Source organism: Mobula birostris, chromosome 4, assembly GCF_030028105.1.
Source record: "Mobula birostris isolate sMobBir1 chromosome 4, sMobBir1.hap1, whole genome shotgun sequence".
Classification (NCBI taxonomy): Eukaryota; Metazoa; Chordata; class Chondrichthyes; order Myliobatiformes; family Myliobatidae; genus Mobula; species Mobula birostris.
In genome coordinates this window covers 131,059,340-131,074,421 of record NC_092373.1, presented here as the reverse complement: position 1 = coordinate 131,074,421, position 15,082 = coordinate 131,059,340, and the positions used below count along the sequence as shown (strand labels likewise).

At 43.3% G+C, this 15,082-nt stretch overlaps 1 protein-coding gene across 3 annotated transcripts in view; it reads left to right on the top strand.

Annotated features, from left to right (window-relative positions):
- The window catches only part of nr3c2 (nuclear receptor subfamily 3, group C, member 2), a 382,882-nt gene that overhangs the window by 364,022 nt on the left and 3,778 nt on the right, over positions 1–15,082 (top strand). For all 3 annotated transcript variants that reach the window (XM_072256042.1, XM_072256041.1, XM_072256044.1), the window contains exon 8: positions 11,463–11,620. In XM_072256042.1, the coding sequence (XP_072112143.1) occupies positions 11,463–11,620 (158 nt within the window). The remainder of the gene's footprint in view (positions 1–11,462; positions 11,621–15,082) is intronic.

Genomic DNA, 15,082 nt, shown 5'->3' with positions numbered 1-15,082 from the left:
GCCAGTATTTAGGTTTTCCAGCACCTTGCACAAAACAGATCAAGAAATACAAAACCCTTATTACAGCAGGAGATAGAATACAAGTAAAAAGAGCGATGTTATACTGGACATGGGAGATTTCAGTATGAAGGTAGATTTGGAAAATATGGTTGGTGCTGAATCCTAAGAAAAGGAACTTGTAAAATGCCTATGAAATACCTTTTTAGAGCAGCTTGTGATCAAGCCTACTATGGAAAAGGCATTTCTGGATTAGGTGTTGAAACAGGTTTGATTAGGGAGCTTAAGGTAAAGGAACCTTAGGAGGCTGTGATCATAATATGATAGAGTTCACCCTACAGTTTGAGTGGGAGAAGCTAAATTTAGATGTATCAGCATTACAATGGAGTAAAAAGAACTACAGAGACTGTGCAACATGCACAAAATGAGTCCTAATGAAAGGTCTCATGTGCCATACTCGAGGATATTAATCAAGATTAAAGCCCATACTTTTAAAAGAAAGATACTAGCATGGACACAAGATTGGCTAACTGGTGGAAGACAAAGAGTGGGAATAAAGAGAACCTTTTCCTGTTTGGCTGCCAGTGACTACTGGTGTTCTGGAGGGGTCGCTGTTGCGTCCGCTACTTTTCACATTAAACGTTAATGATCTGGATGATAAAATTTATGGCTTTGTGGACAATACACAGATAGGTGGAATGGCAGGTTGTGTTGAGGAAGCAAGAATTCGGCAGAAGGACTTGGACAGTTTAGAAGAATGGGAAAAGAAGTGGCAGATGGAATAGAGTGTATGGAAGTGTATGGTCATGCATTTTGGTGGAAGGAATAAAGATGTAGCTTATTTTCTAAATGGAGCAAATTCAGGAATTGGAGTTGCAAAGGGATTGGGAGTTCTAGTGCAGGATTGGCTAAAGGTCAAATTGCAAATTCACGGTAGAAAAAAGGCAAATACAATTAATCCATTCATTTCAGGAGGACTAGAATATAAAAGCATAGAACCATAGAACACTACAGCACAGAAAACAGGCCATTCGACCCTTCTAGTCTGTGCCGAAACATTACTCCTCTAGTCCCATTGACCTGCATCCAGTCCATAATCCTCCAGACCTGTCCCATCCATGTATCTATCCAATTTATTCTTAAAACTTAAGAGTGAGCCCGCATTTACCACGTCAGATGACAACTTGTTCCACACTCCCACCACTCTCTGAGTGAAGAAGTTCCTCCTAATGTTCCCCCAAACCTTTCCCTATTCACCCTAAAGCCATGTCCTCTCATATTTATCTCTCCTAATCTGAGTGGAAAGAGCCTATTCACATTTACTCTGTCTATACCCCTCATAATTTTGTAAACTTCTATCAAATCTCCCCTCATTCTTCTATGCTCCAAGGAATAAAGTCCTAACCTGTTCAGTCTTTCCCTGTAACTCAACTACTGAAGATCTGGCAACATCCGAGTAAATCTTCTCTGCACTCTTTCAATCTTACTGATATCCTTCCTATAGTTAGGTGGCCAGAACTGTACACAATACTCCAAATTTGGCCTCACCAATGTCTTATACAACCTCCCCATAACATCCCAACTCCTATACTTAGTACTTTGATTTATGAATGCCAGGATGCCAAAAGCCTTCTTTACAACCCTGTCTACCTGTGACGCCACTTTCAGGGAATTATGTATCTGAACTCTCAGATCTCTTTGTTCCTCCACACTCCTCAGTGCCCTACCATTTGCTGTGTATGTCCTACCTTGATTTGTCCTTCCAAAATGTAACACCTCACACTTGTCTGCATTAAGTTCCATCTGCCATCTTCTGGCCCATTTTTCCAGTTGGTCTATAGAACATAGAATAGTACAGCACAATACAGGCCCTTCGGCCCACAATGTTGTGCCGACTCTCAAACCCTGCCTCCCATATAAGCCGCCACCTTAGATTCCTCCCTATACCTGTCTAGTAGTCTCTTAAACTTCACTAGTGTATCTGCCTCCATCACTGACTCAGGCAGTGCATTCCACGCACCAACCACTCTCTGAGTGAAAAACCTTCCTCTAATATCCCCCTTGAACTTCCCACCCCTTACCTTAAAGCCATGTCCTCTTGTATTGAGCAGTGGTGCCCTGGGGAAGAGGCGCTGGCTATCCACTCTATCTATTCCTCTTATTATCTTGTACACCTCTATCATGTCTCTCTCATCCTCCTTCTCTCCAAAGAGTAAAGCCCTAGCTCCCTTAATCTCTGATCATATTGCATACTTTCTAAACCAGGCAGCATCCTGGTAAATCTCCTCTGTACCCTTTCCAATGCTTCCACATCCTTCCTACAGTGAGGTGACCAGAACTGGACACAATACTCCGAGTGTGGCCTAACCAGAGTTTTATAGAGCTGCATCATTACATCGTGACTCTTAAACTCTATCCCTCGACTTATGAAAGCTAACACCCCATAAGCTTTCTTAACTACCCTATCCACCTGTGAGGCAACTTTCAGGGATCTGTGGACATGTACCCCAAGATCCCTCTGCTCCTCCACACTACCAAGTATGCTGCCATTTACTTTGTACTCTGCCTTGGAGTTTGTCCTTCCAAAGTGTATCACCTCACACTTCTCCGGGTTGAACTCCATCTGCCACTTCTCAGCCCACTTCTGCATCCTATCAATGTCTCTCTGCAATCTTTGACAATCCTCTACGCTATCTACAACACCACCAACCTTTGTGTCGTCTAGGTCCCTCTGCAAGCTTTGAAAGCCTTCCTTGCTGTCCACAACGCCTCCAATCTTAGTGTCATCAGCAAACTTGCTGATCCAATTTACCACATTATTATCTAGATCATTGATATAGACAACAAACAACAACGGTCCAGCACAGATCCCTGAGGCACACCACTAGTCACAGGCCTCCAGTCTGAGAAGCAATCATCCACTACCACTCTCTGTCTTCTCACACACAGCCAATTTCAAATCCAGTTTACAACCTCTCCATGGATACCTAGTGTCTGAACCTTCTGAACTAACCTCCCATGTGGGACCTTGTCAAAGGCCTTACTAAAGTCCTTGCAGACAACATCCACAGCCTTTCCTTCATCTACTTTCTTGGTAACCTCCTCGAAAACCTCTACAAGATTCGTTAAACACAATCTACAACTCACAAAGCCATGCTGACTATCCTTAATCAGCCCTTGGCTGTCCAAATACTTGTATATCCAATCTCTCAAAACATCTTCCAATAACTTACCTACTACTGATGTCAGGCTCACCAGCCTGTAATTACCTGGTTTACTTTTGGAGCCTTTTTTAAACAACAGAACAACATGAGCTACCCTCCAATCCTCCGGCACCATACCCATGGCTGAGGACACTTTAAATATTTCTGCCAGGGCCCCTGCAATTTCTGCACTAGTCTCTCTCAAGATCCGAGGAAATATCATGTCAGGCCCGGGGGATTTATCCACCTTTATTCGCTGTAAGGCAGCAAGCACCTCCTCCTCTTTAATCCCTATATGTTCCATGACACTACTGCTTGTTTCCCATCCTTCCATATATGCTATGCCAGTTTCCTGAGTAAATACTGATGCAAAAAACTGTTTAAGATTTCCCCTATCTCGTGAGGCTCCACACATAGACAATCACTCTGATCTTCTAGGGGATCAATTTTGTCCCTCACTATCCTTTTACTCTAAATATACTTGTCGAAACCCTTCGGGTTTACCTTCACATTATCTGCTAAAGCAACCTCATGTCTCCTTTTTGCCTTCCTGATTTCCTTCTTTAGCATTCTCTTACATTTTCTATACTCTTCAAGTACCTCATTTGTTCCTTGTTGCCTATACCTGCTTTACACCTCTCTCTCTTTCTTAACCAGATCATCAATATCCCTTGAAAACCAAGGTTCCCTATGCCTGTTAAGTTTGCCTTTAATCCTGGCAGGAACATGCAAACTCTGCACTCTCAAAATTTCACCTTTGAATGCCTTCCACATACTGAACACATCCTTGCGAGAAAACAACTTATCCCAATCCACTTTTCCTAGATCCTTTCTCATTTCCACAAAATTGGCCCTTCTCCAATTTAGAACCTTAACTCGAGGACCAGACCTATCCTTATCCATAATTAACTTGAAACTAATGACATTATGGTCACTGGACCCTTAATGTTTGCCTACACATACTTCCTTGTCACCTGACCTGTCTGGTTCCCTAATAGGAAGTCAAGTATTGCATCCTCTCTTGTTGGTACCTCTATATGTTGATTTAAAAAACTTTCCTGAACACATTTGACAAACTCCAAGCTATCTAACCCTTTCAGACTGTGGGAGTCCCAGTCAATATGTGGAAAGTTAAAATCCCCTACTATTACAACTTTCTGTTTCGGACATCGGTCTGCTACCTCTCTACAGATTTGCTCCTCCAATTCTCTCTGACTATTGGGCGGTCTATAATACAACCCTATTAGTGTGGTCACGCCATTCCTGTTTCTCAGCTCCACCCATATGGCCTCTGTAGACAAGCCCTCCGGGCTGTCCTGCCTACGCACAGCTGTGATATTTTCCCTGACTAGTAATGCCACTCCTCCCCCTTTCATTCCTCCCCCTCTGTCACGTCTGAAACAACAGAACCCCGGAACATTAAGCTGCCAGTCCTGCCCCTCCTGCAACCAAGTCTCACTAATAGCAATAATGTCGTAATCCCACATGCCAATCCATACCCTAAACTCATCTGCCTTACCTACAATACTCCTTGCATTGAAATAGATGCACCTGAGAACATTTCTATCACGTACAAACCTCTGATTTCTGTCTATACATGCAGTCCTCACATGACCTTTATCCTCCTCCACCTCACTATCTGCTCTAACACTCTGGTTCCCCTCCCCCTGCAAATCTAGTTTAAACCCCCCAGAGCAGAATTAGCAAATCTACCCACAAGAATGTTAGTCCCCCTCCAGTTCAGGTGCAAACCGTCCCATCGGAACAGGTCCCACCTTCACTGGAACAAAGCCCAATTGTCCAGAAACATGAAGCCCTCCTTAGCCACGTATTTAGCTGCATTATCTTCCTATTTCTAGCCTCACTAGCACGTGGCACGGGTAGCAATCCTGAGATTGCAACCCTGGAGGTCCTGTCCTTGAACTTTGCACCTAACTCCTAAACTCTCTTTGCAGGACCTCCTCCTTCTTCCTATCCACATCATTGGTCCCTACACGGACCACGACATCTGGCTGCTCACCCTCCCTCCTGAGAAAATCGAGAACTCGATCCAAGATATCGCGGACTAGGCACCAGGGAGGCAACAGACCATCCGGGATTCTCGATCTCTCCCACAGAACCTCTTATCTGTCCTCCTATCGAATCCCCTATCATAACTGCTCTCCTCTTTTCCCTCCTTCCCTTCTGAGCTGAGGGTCCCGTCTCGGTGCCAGAGACGCGACTACTACAACTTGTCCCTGGTAGGTCGTCCCCACCAACAGTATCCAAAACAGTATACTTATTGTTGATGGGAACAGCCACAGGGGTGCTCAGCTCTTTCTGTCTATTCCCCTTCACTCTCTCGACTGTCACCCAGCTACCTGCCTCCTGACTTTTTGGGGTGACTATCTCCCTGAAACTCCTGTCTATTTCTGCCTCTGCCTCACAAATGATCCAAAGTTCATCCAGCTCCAGTTCCTTAACTCGGTTTGTCAGGAGCTGCAGCTGGATGCACCTTTTACAGGTGTAGTCATCAGGGACAATTGTGCTGTCCCTGACTTCCCACATACTGCATACGGAGCATCTGACTGCCCTAACTGCTGCCTCCATTACCTACTCCTAAGTTAATTAAATTAATTAAAGGAACTTACCCTGCCTTACCTCACTGGGAGCAAGCTCGTCCTCAGCCTCTGCTCGCCGAAGTCTCTTGAGCCAAAGCCTCAATGCTCCACTCCGACCCTGAGCCACTCACATACTGGCCGCTCCTCTTCAGTTACCCCTCCTTTTATTTGTCCCTGCCAATTATCTCAAGTACTCACTCCTTCTAATCAACTAATCAACACTGTTTAACCCTTCAATTGCCCTCCACGCACCTTTTAAAGCACACTCACCTCAGCTCCTCAGCTGCTTCCCAGCACTCAGTGCTCGCTCTCCCGAGCCTGTCGCTCCTCTTCCTGCTGCGACCGTGACTCGATCACACTGGATGTTCTGCTGAGGCTTTATACGGCATTAGTCAGTCAGCACTTGAAATATTGTAAGCATTCTTAGTCCCCATATCTAAGAAAGGATGTGCTGACATTGGAAAGTGTCCAAAGAAGATTCACAAGGTTAATCCCAGGAATGAAAGGGTTAATATGAAAGGGTGAGTGAAATGGCTCTGGGACTGTATTCAATAGATTTGAGAAGAATGAGAGGGGAATCTCATTGAAAGCCACTGAATATTGAAAGCCCTAGATGGAAGTGGACATAGAAAGGATGTTTTCAACAGTGGGAAAGTCTAGGACCAGAAGATGTAGCCTCAGAACAGATGGACATCCCTTTTGAAGAGAGATGATAAGGAATTTCTTTTGAAGAGAGATCATATGAATGAGTATGGAACTTTGAGAGAAAAAGATGAGTGTGGCACTTTCGGAGAGAGAAAAAAACTAAAGAGTTACGAAGAATTGTAACTGTGGCAACCAAGCACCATCAGGACTCCACACATTTGTTTCTGTCCACATGAAACAGGCAAACAATATGTTTCACTCGACAAGAACAGATGAGTTTGAGTCCAAACTTGAATCCCAACCAGAGAGAGTGCAATAAAGCATAAGCACTAAACTACAAGTACACATTCTACAATAAAATCAAAACTGACATAATTGCAAAGTGCATTAAGGAATTGTTAGCTACAAGCTCAGTGGTCAGCTTCTGTTTCAGTGCGATAGTAAAAAGTAAATTGCAGCAGGTGACAATTGCACAGAGCACCACTAAATCTGTTGTTCTGCCTATGGACCAGTAATGATCATGGTTTGCATCATCATACAGATTAAAGACAATTGCCAGTCTCCTCTGAATGGATCAGAGTCTTTGGGAGATCATAGATTCAAAAGAAATAATCGACTTTTCTTACACAGAAAATCTGCAGATGCTGGAAATCCAAGCAACACACAGGAAATGCTGGAGGAACTCAACTCCTCCAGCATTTTGTGTGTGTTGTTTGAATCGACTTTTCTTCCCTGGATAGTAGTTGTATGCACTATTACTATTGAAAGATCTGGGTAATACTGTTGTCATTCCTTTATTCACCAGTTGTTACTTATCCTCAACAGATGCTTTTGATACAGCTTAGAGGACATTTGTTACTATTTAGGAAATATTGGTCTTGGGATTAGTTGCTAGTGGCTATCGTGGGTACTTTGCACCCATAATCACCCTTCATCTCACCTCAGCCAAGACCAAACCAAACTGTCCCGAATGGAAGCAAGACCTCCAATGCCAAAATGCAGAGCAAGCCCCACCAATTAAATTCTGGAAGCTCTTGGCAGCCAGAAAATGTTCTGACTGCAGTTGTCGGCATTTTAAAATAGGTCTAAAAATATTTAAGTATTTTTAAAGCATTTAGAAAGTTTTTAAAGCTGTTTTAAAATGAAATAAATGTTTTAGATTTTATAATTTCTTCAAGTAATTGAGCATATTAACCAAATCACAGATATTTGAAGAAACAATTTCTTATCTCTCTTCTCCCTCTGCAATCTCCATTGAAGGGGTTGGGAAACTCAGCAACATCCAGATGCATTGCTGGACTCCACAGTGAGTGAAGTAGACCCAGGAAGTAGTCAGCAAATAATGTCCACTGTACTTGGGACTATTGTGTTGTGCACCAGTCCCAACACTAGTGCTGGAATATTGGCCATGACTGAACTGCCATGGAATAGCAGATTGGTAACAGGATTCAAGCAAATAAATTTAACTCCCATCATTTACCATCTTCTTGCCAGCACTGATGTCAGTTTTGTTTGTAAGGCCATCTTCAACAAGCATTTTTCTGCAATTGGAATTCTCATCTGGAAAGTAGTGAGAAACTATCTACTAAGGCATGCAATACTGTGTCCATAATTTGAGTATCCCTGACAAATGAGCTAGCTTATTTTTGCTGTCACAATATTGGGATGAATTATTTGTTTTAATGTCACTGGGCTGTGGAGGAGGGAGCTGCTCTGTCTTCTGGCTACAACACAGTGAACCTTCCCCAAGTAATCTGTTGGATAAGTTCGGGCCTGGGATGATCTCACTGTGAAATGGTCCAGCACCAGCATTCCAAACAGTGATTAATGGAAGAGTTATTGGTAAATTGCAGCATTTAAGGACAATAGTTTCACCAAAAAGGGAAGGAAAGCAAACAGCAAAATGCCAGGTTAAAATCAAAGGATGAGAACAGGTCTTTGTTACCGAGGTGTTTCTGCAAATGGAACTAAGTGCATTGCTGTTACATTCTTTTTATTCTCAGTGCACCAACATCATAGAGCATTTAGTTACACTTTCTGTAGAATGTCTCTGGAATTATATCCACATAATTTTCAGTGCTGCGTACTTAGAGTATTTCCATGCAACCCTTCCATGTGTGACAGGAGAACAAAATCCAAAATAGTCTTTCAATTCCAAAGAAACTTGCCTTAAAGGAGAGACAGGTTTTGAAAAATAGTTTAGAAAACTAGGAGATGATTAGGACTTTCTTGGAAGTATCCTGTAAATTGTCTTGTTACTCATCTGCATGTATATGTTGTATCACCCCCTTATAAAGTAGATTGGACCAGGTTTTAAGATGCTATGAGTCTCGAGCCACGTAATAGAATGTACTATTCAATTCAAAGTTCAAATAAATGTATTATCAACCCTGAGATTCATTTCCTTGCGGGCATACACCGTAAATCTAAGAAACACAATAGAATCAATGAACAACTGCACTCAACAGAATGGACAAACAACCAGTGTGCAGAGGACAACAAACTGCAAATACAAAAGAGAAAAAAAAAAGCAATAAATAGCCCAAGCATGAGATGAAGAGTCCTTGAAAATGTGCCCAAAGTTTGTGGGAACAATTCAGTCATGGGTGAGTGAAGTTCTGCCCTGTGGATAAGGAGCCTGATGGCTGAGGGGAATGAACTGTTCCTGGACCTGGTGATGTTGATCCTGAGGCTCCTGCACCTGATGGCAGCAGTGAGAGGAGGGCATGGCCTGGGGGTCAGGGCTCCTTGACGACGGATGTTGCTTTCCTGCGACAGTGCTCCGTGAAGATGTGCTCGATGGTGGGGAGGGCTTTCCCCGTGATGGATTGGGCTGCATACTTCCTGTAGGCTTTTCCATTCAATAACATTGGTGTTCCATACCAGACCGTGATGCACGCAGTCAATATACTCTTCACCACACATCTATAGGAATTCATCAAAGTTTTATATGTCATGCCAAATCTTCACAAACTTCCAAGGAAGTAGAGATGCTGCCATGCTTAATTCCTAATAGCACTTAAGTGCTGGGCCCAGGACAGATCCTCTGAAATGAGAACACCAAGGAATTTAAAGTTGCTAATTCTCTCTGCCTCTGATCCCCTGATGAGGAATGGCTTTTGGACTTAGGGATTCCTCTGCCTGAGGTCAATAAATAGCTCCTTATTCTTGCTGACCTTGAGTGAAAGGTTGTTGTGGCACCACTCTGCCAGATTTTCAATCTCCCTCCTATATGCTGATGCATCGCCATTTTTGATTTGGCCTACGACAGTGGTGTTGTCAGAAATTTAAGTATGGAATTGGAGCTGTCATAACTGTAAAGTGAGTAGAGCAGAGGGCTAGGCACGCAGGCTTGTGATGCACCCGTATTGATAGAGTTTGTGAAGGAGATGTTGTTGCCAATCCAAACTGGCTGGGGTCTGCAAGTGAGAACATCGAGGATCCAATTGCACAAGAAGGTATTGAGCCCAAGGTCTTGAAACTTATCGATTAGTTTTGAGGAGATGATGATACCAAATGCTGAGCTGTAGTCGATAAAGAGCATCTTGATGTATGCACCTTTGCTGTCCAGATGTTCCAGGGTTGAGTGAAAAACCAATGAAATGGTATCTACTCTAGACCTGTTGTGTTGGTAGCCAACTTGGAGCGGATCCAAGTCACTTCTCAGGCAGGAGTTGATATGTTTCATCATCACTGTCTCAAAACACGTCGTCACAGTGGATAGAAGTGCTACTGATAGTCATTGAGGCAGGTTACCACATTCTTCTTCGGCACTGGCATAACTGAAGCCTGCTTTAAGAGGGTGGGAACCTCAACCTGCCAAAGCGAGAAGTTAAAGATATCAGTGAACACTCCAGCCAGTTGATCAGCACAGATCAGATACCCCATTTGGGCTGGATGTTTTCCATAGGTTCACCCTCCTGAAGGATGCTCTTACAGTGAAAGACTGAAATCACAGGGTCACTGGGGGCTGTGGGAGCTCATGAAGGTTCCTCCGTGTGTTGTCGGTCAAAGTGAGCGTAGAAGGCATTCAGCTTGTCTGGGAGTGAAACCTTGTTGTCACCTATTTTGCTTGGTTTCACTTTGAAAGAGGTGATAGCATTCAAGCCCTGCCACACCTGTAGAGCCTTCCCCAGTGACTCAAGTTTGGTCCAGAATTGCCAAACTTGGGTCACTGGGGGGTGAGATGGCTTTCCGGAGATCTCACCTGGGCCGCATTATCTTACTTGGTCGCCAGATCTGAATGCCACTGATCTGGCCCCCAGCAGGTTCCAGATCTCATGCTCCATCCAGGGCTTCTGGTTGGGGAAGGCTGAATGATTTTGTGAGGACAGACTTGTTCATGAGTGTTTTTGTAAAGTCTGTGGTGTTTTCATTCAGATCGCTGCCCAGTCTGCTGGCTGAAAGCAATTCTGTAGCTGCTTCTCTGCCTCCCGCGATCTCTTATTTGTCCTTATCTCTGGAGCCATGTTCTTTAGCCTCTGCCTATATGCAGATAGGAGAAGGCAACCAAATAAATAGGATTGGCTACAAGACTCTCCTGTGATCAATGAGAACTTGTATTTGTTCCAACATTATTAAAATTCAGTAGGCCAGTCTAAATAAAGGCATCCGTTAGTCTTGCGAGACCATGGATCTGCACCTGGAAGGTCTTCACTCTCCAGGGCGCAGGCCTGGGCAAGGTTGTATGGAAGACTAGCAGTTGCCTATGCTGCAAGTCTCCCCTCTCCACGACACCAGTGTTGTCCAAGGGAAGGGCATTAGGACCCATACAGCTTGGCACCAGTATCGTTGCAGAGCAATGTGTTATTAAGTGCCTTGCTCAAGGACACAACACGTTCCCTCGGCTGGGGCTCGACTCACGACCTTCAGGTTGCTAGTCCAATGCCTTAACCACTTGGCCATGTGCCCACACAGGTCAATCTATTATGCAATTTTAAATAGATTATTTTATTTAAAAAAGAATTTGGTGGGTATCATAATTGATATAAACTGATTTTTATTCTGTACCACACAGTTCCAAAAGATGGCCTAAAAAGTCAATCTTCATTTGATGAAATGAGGACAACTTATATCAAGGAGTTGAGACGAGCTATAGCAAGAAATGAAAATAACATGGGACAAAACTGGCAACGGTTTTACCAGTTGACCAAAGTCTTGGACTGTGTGCATGAGGTAAGTCTATGAAAGTAACATCCTGTGATTGTGGGGTTTCATAGTTTCTCTCTTGAATGTTACAGGGCTTTATGACTCTTCAAAGAATCACCTCAACCCTCTATAACAGTCACATGCTCCAAGGGTCTGCATGTGGTAATTCAGTTAGATGCCCCAAGGGTCCACATGTGGTAACTTAGTAAAACAGAATGGATAATTGCACATAACAATGGGTGAAGTTAAAAATCAATGAATCATATTGAGAAATCCTCCTCACTTATTGGCAAATCTCTTTTTAAAAGAGTTTATTTTGTGTAAAAATAATAAACATAGAAAGGCTCTCTGACCTCTCAGAACAAGATGTCTTTTTTTTAGTTTCTTATACTGATCACTTAGTAAGTGACATTGAATCTTCCCATTTTGAAATCCTACCAGCTAAAAAGACTTTGCTTAAATTAACGGGAGTACTGAAGTGTTTGAGTCAGAACACACAATCAACTGAGGAAAGTATAGACACAACACCAAATTAAGTGAGTCAAGTTTGTGGCCAAGTTAGCGGATGATACAAAGATAGGTGGAGGAGTTGGCAGTGTTGAGGAGGCAGGGAGTCAGCAGAAGGACTTGGATAGATTAGGAGAATGGGCAAATAAGTGGCAGATGAAATACAGCATAGGGAATTGTACGGTCATGTACTTTGGTCGAAAGAATAAAGACATAGGCTATTTTGGTCCCCTAATCTGAGGAAAGACACCCTTGCCATAGAGGGAGTACAAAGAAGGTTCACCAGATTGATTCCTGGGATGGCAGGACTTTCATATGATGAAAGACTGGATGAACTAGGCTTATACTCGTTGGAATTTAGAAGATTGAGGGGGGATCTGATTGAAACGTATAAAATCCTAAAGGGGTTGGACAGGCTAGATGCAGGAAGATTGTTCCCGATGTTGGGGAAGTCCAGAATGAGGGGTCAAAGTTTGAGGATAAAGGGGAAGCCTTTTAGGACCGAGATTAGGAACAACTTCTTCACACAGAGAGTGGTGAATCTGTGGAATTCTCTGCCACAGGAAACAGTTGAGGCCAGTTCATTGGCTATATTTAAGAGGGAGTTAGATATGGCCCTTGTGGCTAAAGGGATCAGGGGGTATGGAGGGAAGGCTGGTACAGGGTTCTGAGTTGGATGATCAGCCATGATCATACTGAATGGCGGTGCAGGCTCGAAGGGCCAAATGGCCTACTCCTGCACCTATTTTCTATGTTTCTATATGGTGAGCAAATTCAGAAATCAAAGGTGCAAAGGGACTTGGAGTCCTACTGCGGGACTCCCTAAAGATTAACTTGCAGGTTGAGTCAGCGGTAAGGAAGGCAAATCTGATATTAGCATTCACTTCAAGAGGATTAGAATATAAAAACAAGGATGTACTGCTGAGGCTTCATAAGGTGTCAGACCGACCGCATTTGCATTATTGTAAACTGTTATCGCCCCACCTCATTCTCTCACTCTTGCTTCCTGAGAATAAAGCCTTAACCTACTCAACCTCTCCCTATAACTCGAGGTCAAGTCCTGGCAACATTATTTCAAGCTTATTGATATCCTTAGTGTAAGTTGGTGACCAGAACTGCGCACAATACTCCAAATTTGGCCTGACCAATATTTTATACAATTTCAAAACTTCACAGTAATCTCCTAACTCCTGTACTCTGTGCCCTGATTTATGAAAGCCCATGAGCCAAGATCTCTCTTTAAGACCCTATGTAACTGTGGTTCCACTTTCAAGGAATTATGGATCTGTATTCCCAGATCACTTTGTTCTGTCGCACCTTAGAGCCTTGCCATTCATTCTGCAAGTCCTACGCTTGTTTATCCTCCCAAAGTGCAACACCTCATACTTGTCTGCATTAAGTTCCATCCGCCATTTTTTCCCATCTGGTCCAGATCCTATTGCAAACGGTGATGGACTTCCTTTTTATCTGCTATGCCCCCAATGTTTCCACAAGTTTGCTGATCCAGTTCACCACAGATCATCAACTGCTACTACGCTTTGGCTTATCCTGCTAAGCTAATGTTGAATCCAATTGATGTCTTCATCCTGAATGCCAAGCGACTAAACTTTTCTGGACCAGGACTTAGACAAAGGCCTTGCTAAAGTCCATATAGACAATATCCACCACCTTTCCTTCATCAACCTAACTATGTGTCTATCTAAAAACCAGAAACTCCACCAAACTGTTTCCACTACCACCCTGGTAACTTATCCCAGCCACTTGCCACTCTCTGCTTAACCAATTTACCCCTCACAGAGCTTTTAAACCCCTCCCCCTTAAAGGTATGTCCTTTGATATTCATCATTTTTACCCTGGGAAAATGATTCTGACTGTCTTCCCGATCCATGCCTCAATAAAGTTTAAAAAAACCTCTATTGGCTTCCAACGCTCTAGGGAGAACAACCCAAGTATGCCCAACCTTTCCTTCAAGCTCATACCCTCTAATCCAGGTAGCATCCTCTCCACACTCTCCACGTCCTTCCTTTAATGGGGCAATCAGAACTGCACACAATACTCTTAAGTGCAGTCTGCCTGAAGTTTTATGTAGCTGCAGTTTGACTTCCTTGATCTTGTACTCAACATCCTTACCAATGAAAGCAAGCGTATCATACCCCTTCATTACCAAATTATTCACTTGGGTAGCCACTGTTAGTAAACTATAAACTCCAAAATCCCTTTTCGTTTTAATGCTATTTAAAGGCCTACCAATGACTCTACTTTTCCTTTCATTTGACTCCTCAAATTATAACACCTCATCCTTGCTCAAGTTAAACACCATCTGCCACTCCTCTGCCCATGTCTGTAACTGATCTATGTCCCACTATATTCTTTGATAGTCCTTTACACTCTCAATGGAATACCAATTATCCTCAAGTTTGTGAATCTTCCCATCTACATTTTCATCCAAGTCATTGATATAGATCACAAGCAACAGAAGTCCAAGGACCGATCCTTGAAGAACACCACTGGTTACCTCCAGCCAGAAAACAGCCTTCCACCCCCACTTGCTGTCTTCTATGGCCAAGCCAGTTCCAAGTATCAACTTGCAGTTCACTCTGAATTCCAAGCATCTTTATCTTCTGAATCAACCTACCATGAGGGACTTAATCAAGTGCCTTACTAAAATCCATGTAGATAACATCCGCTGCTTACTCTCATCAAGTTCCTTTGTCACCTCCTCAAAAAACTCAAGTTTGTAAGGCGTGACCTGTTTGGCACAAAGCTATCTTGACTGCCCCTAAGATGGCATCATACCTTTCCAAATGCACATAAATCATGTCCCTCAGTGTCCTCTCCGACAGCTTCCCTACCACTGATGTGAGACTCATTGGCCTATAATTACCTGGATTATTCCTGTTTCCCTTCTGAAGTAAAAGCACAGCAGAGATCCATTACTGAAACTAGATTATACCAGAGTATGATTAAACTGATTTTGTACAT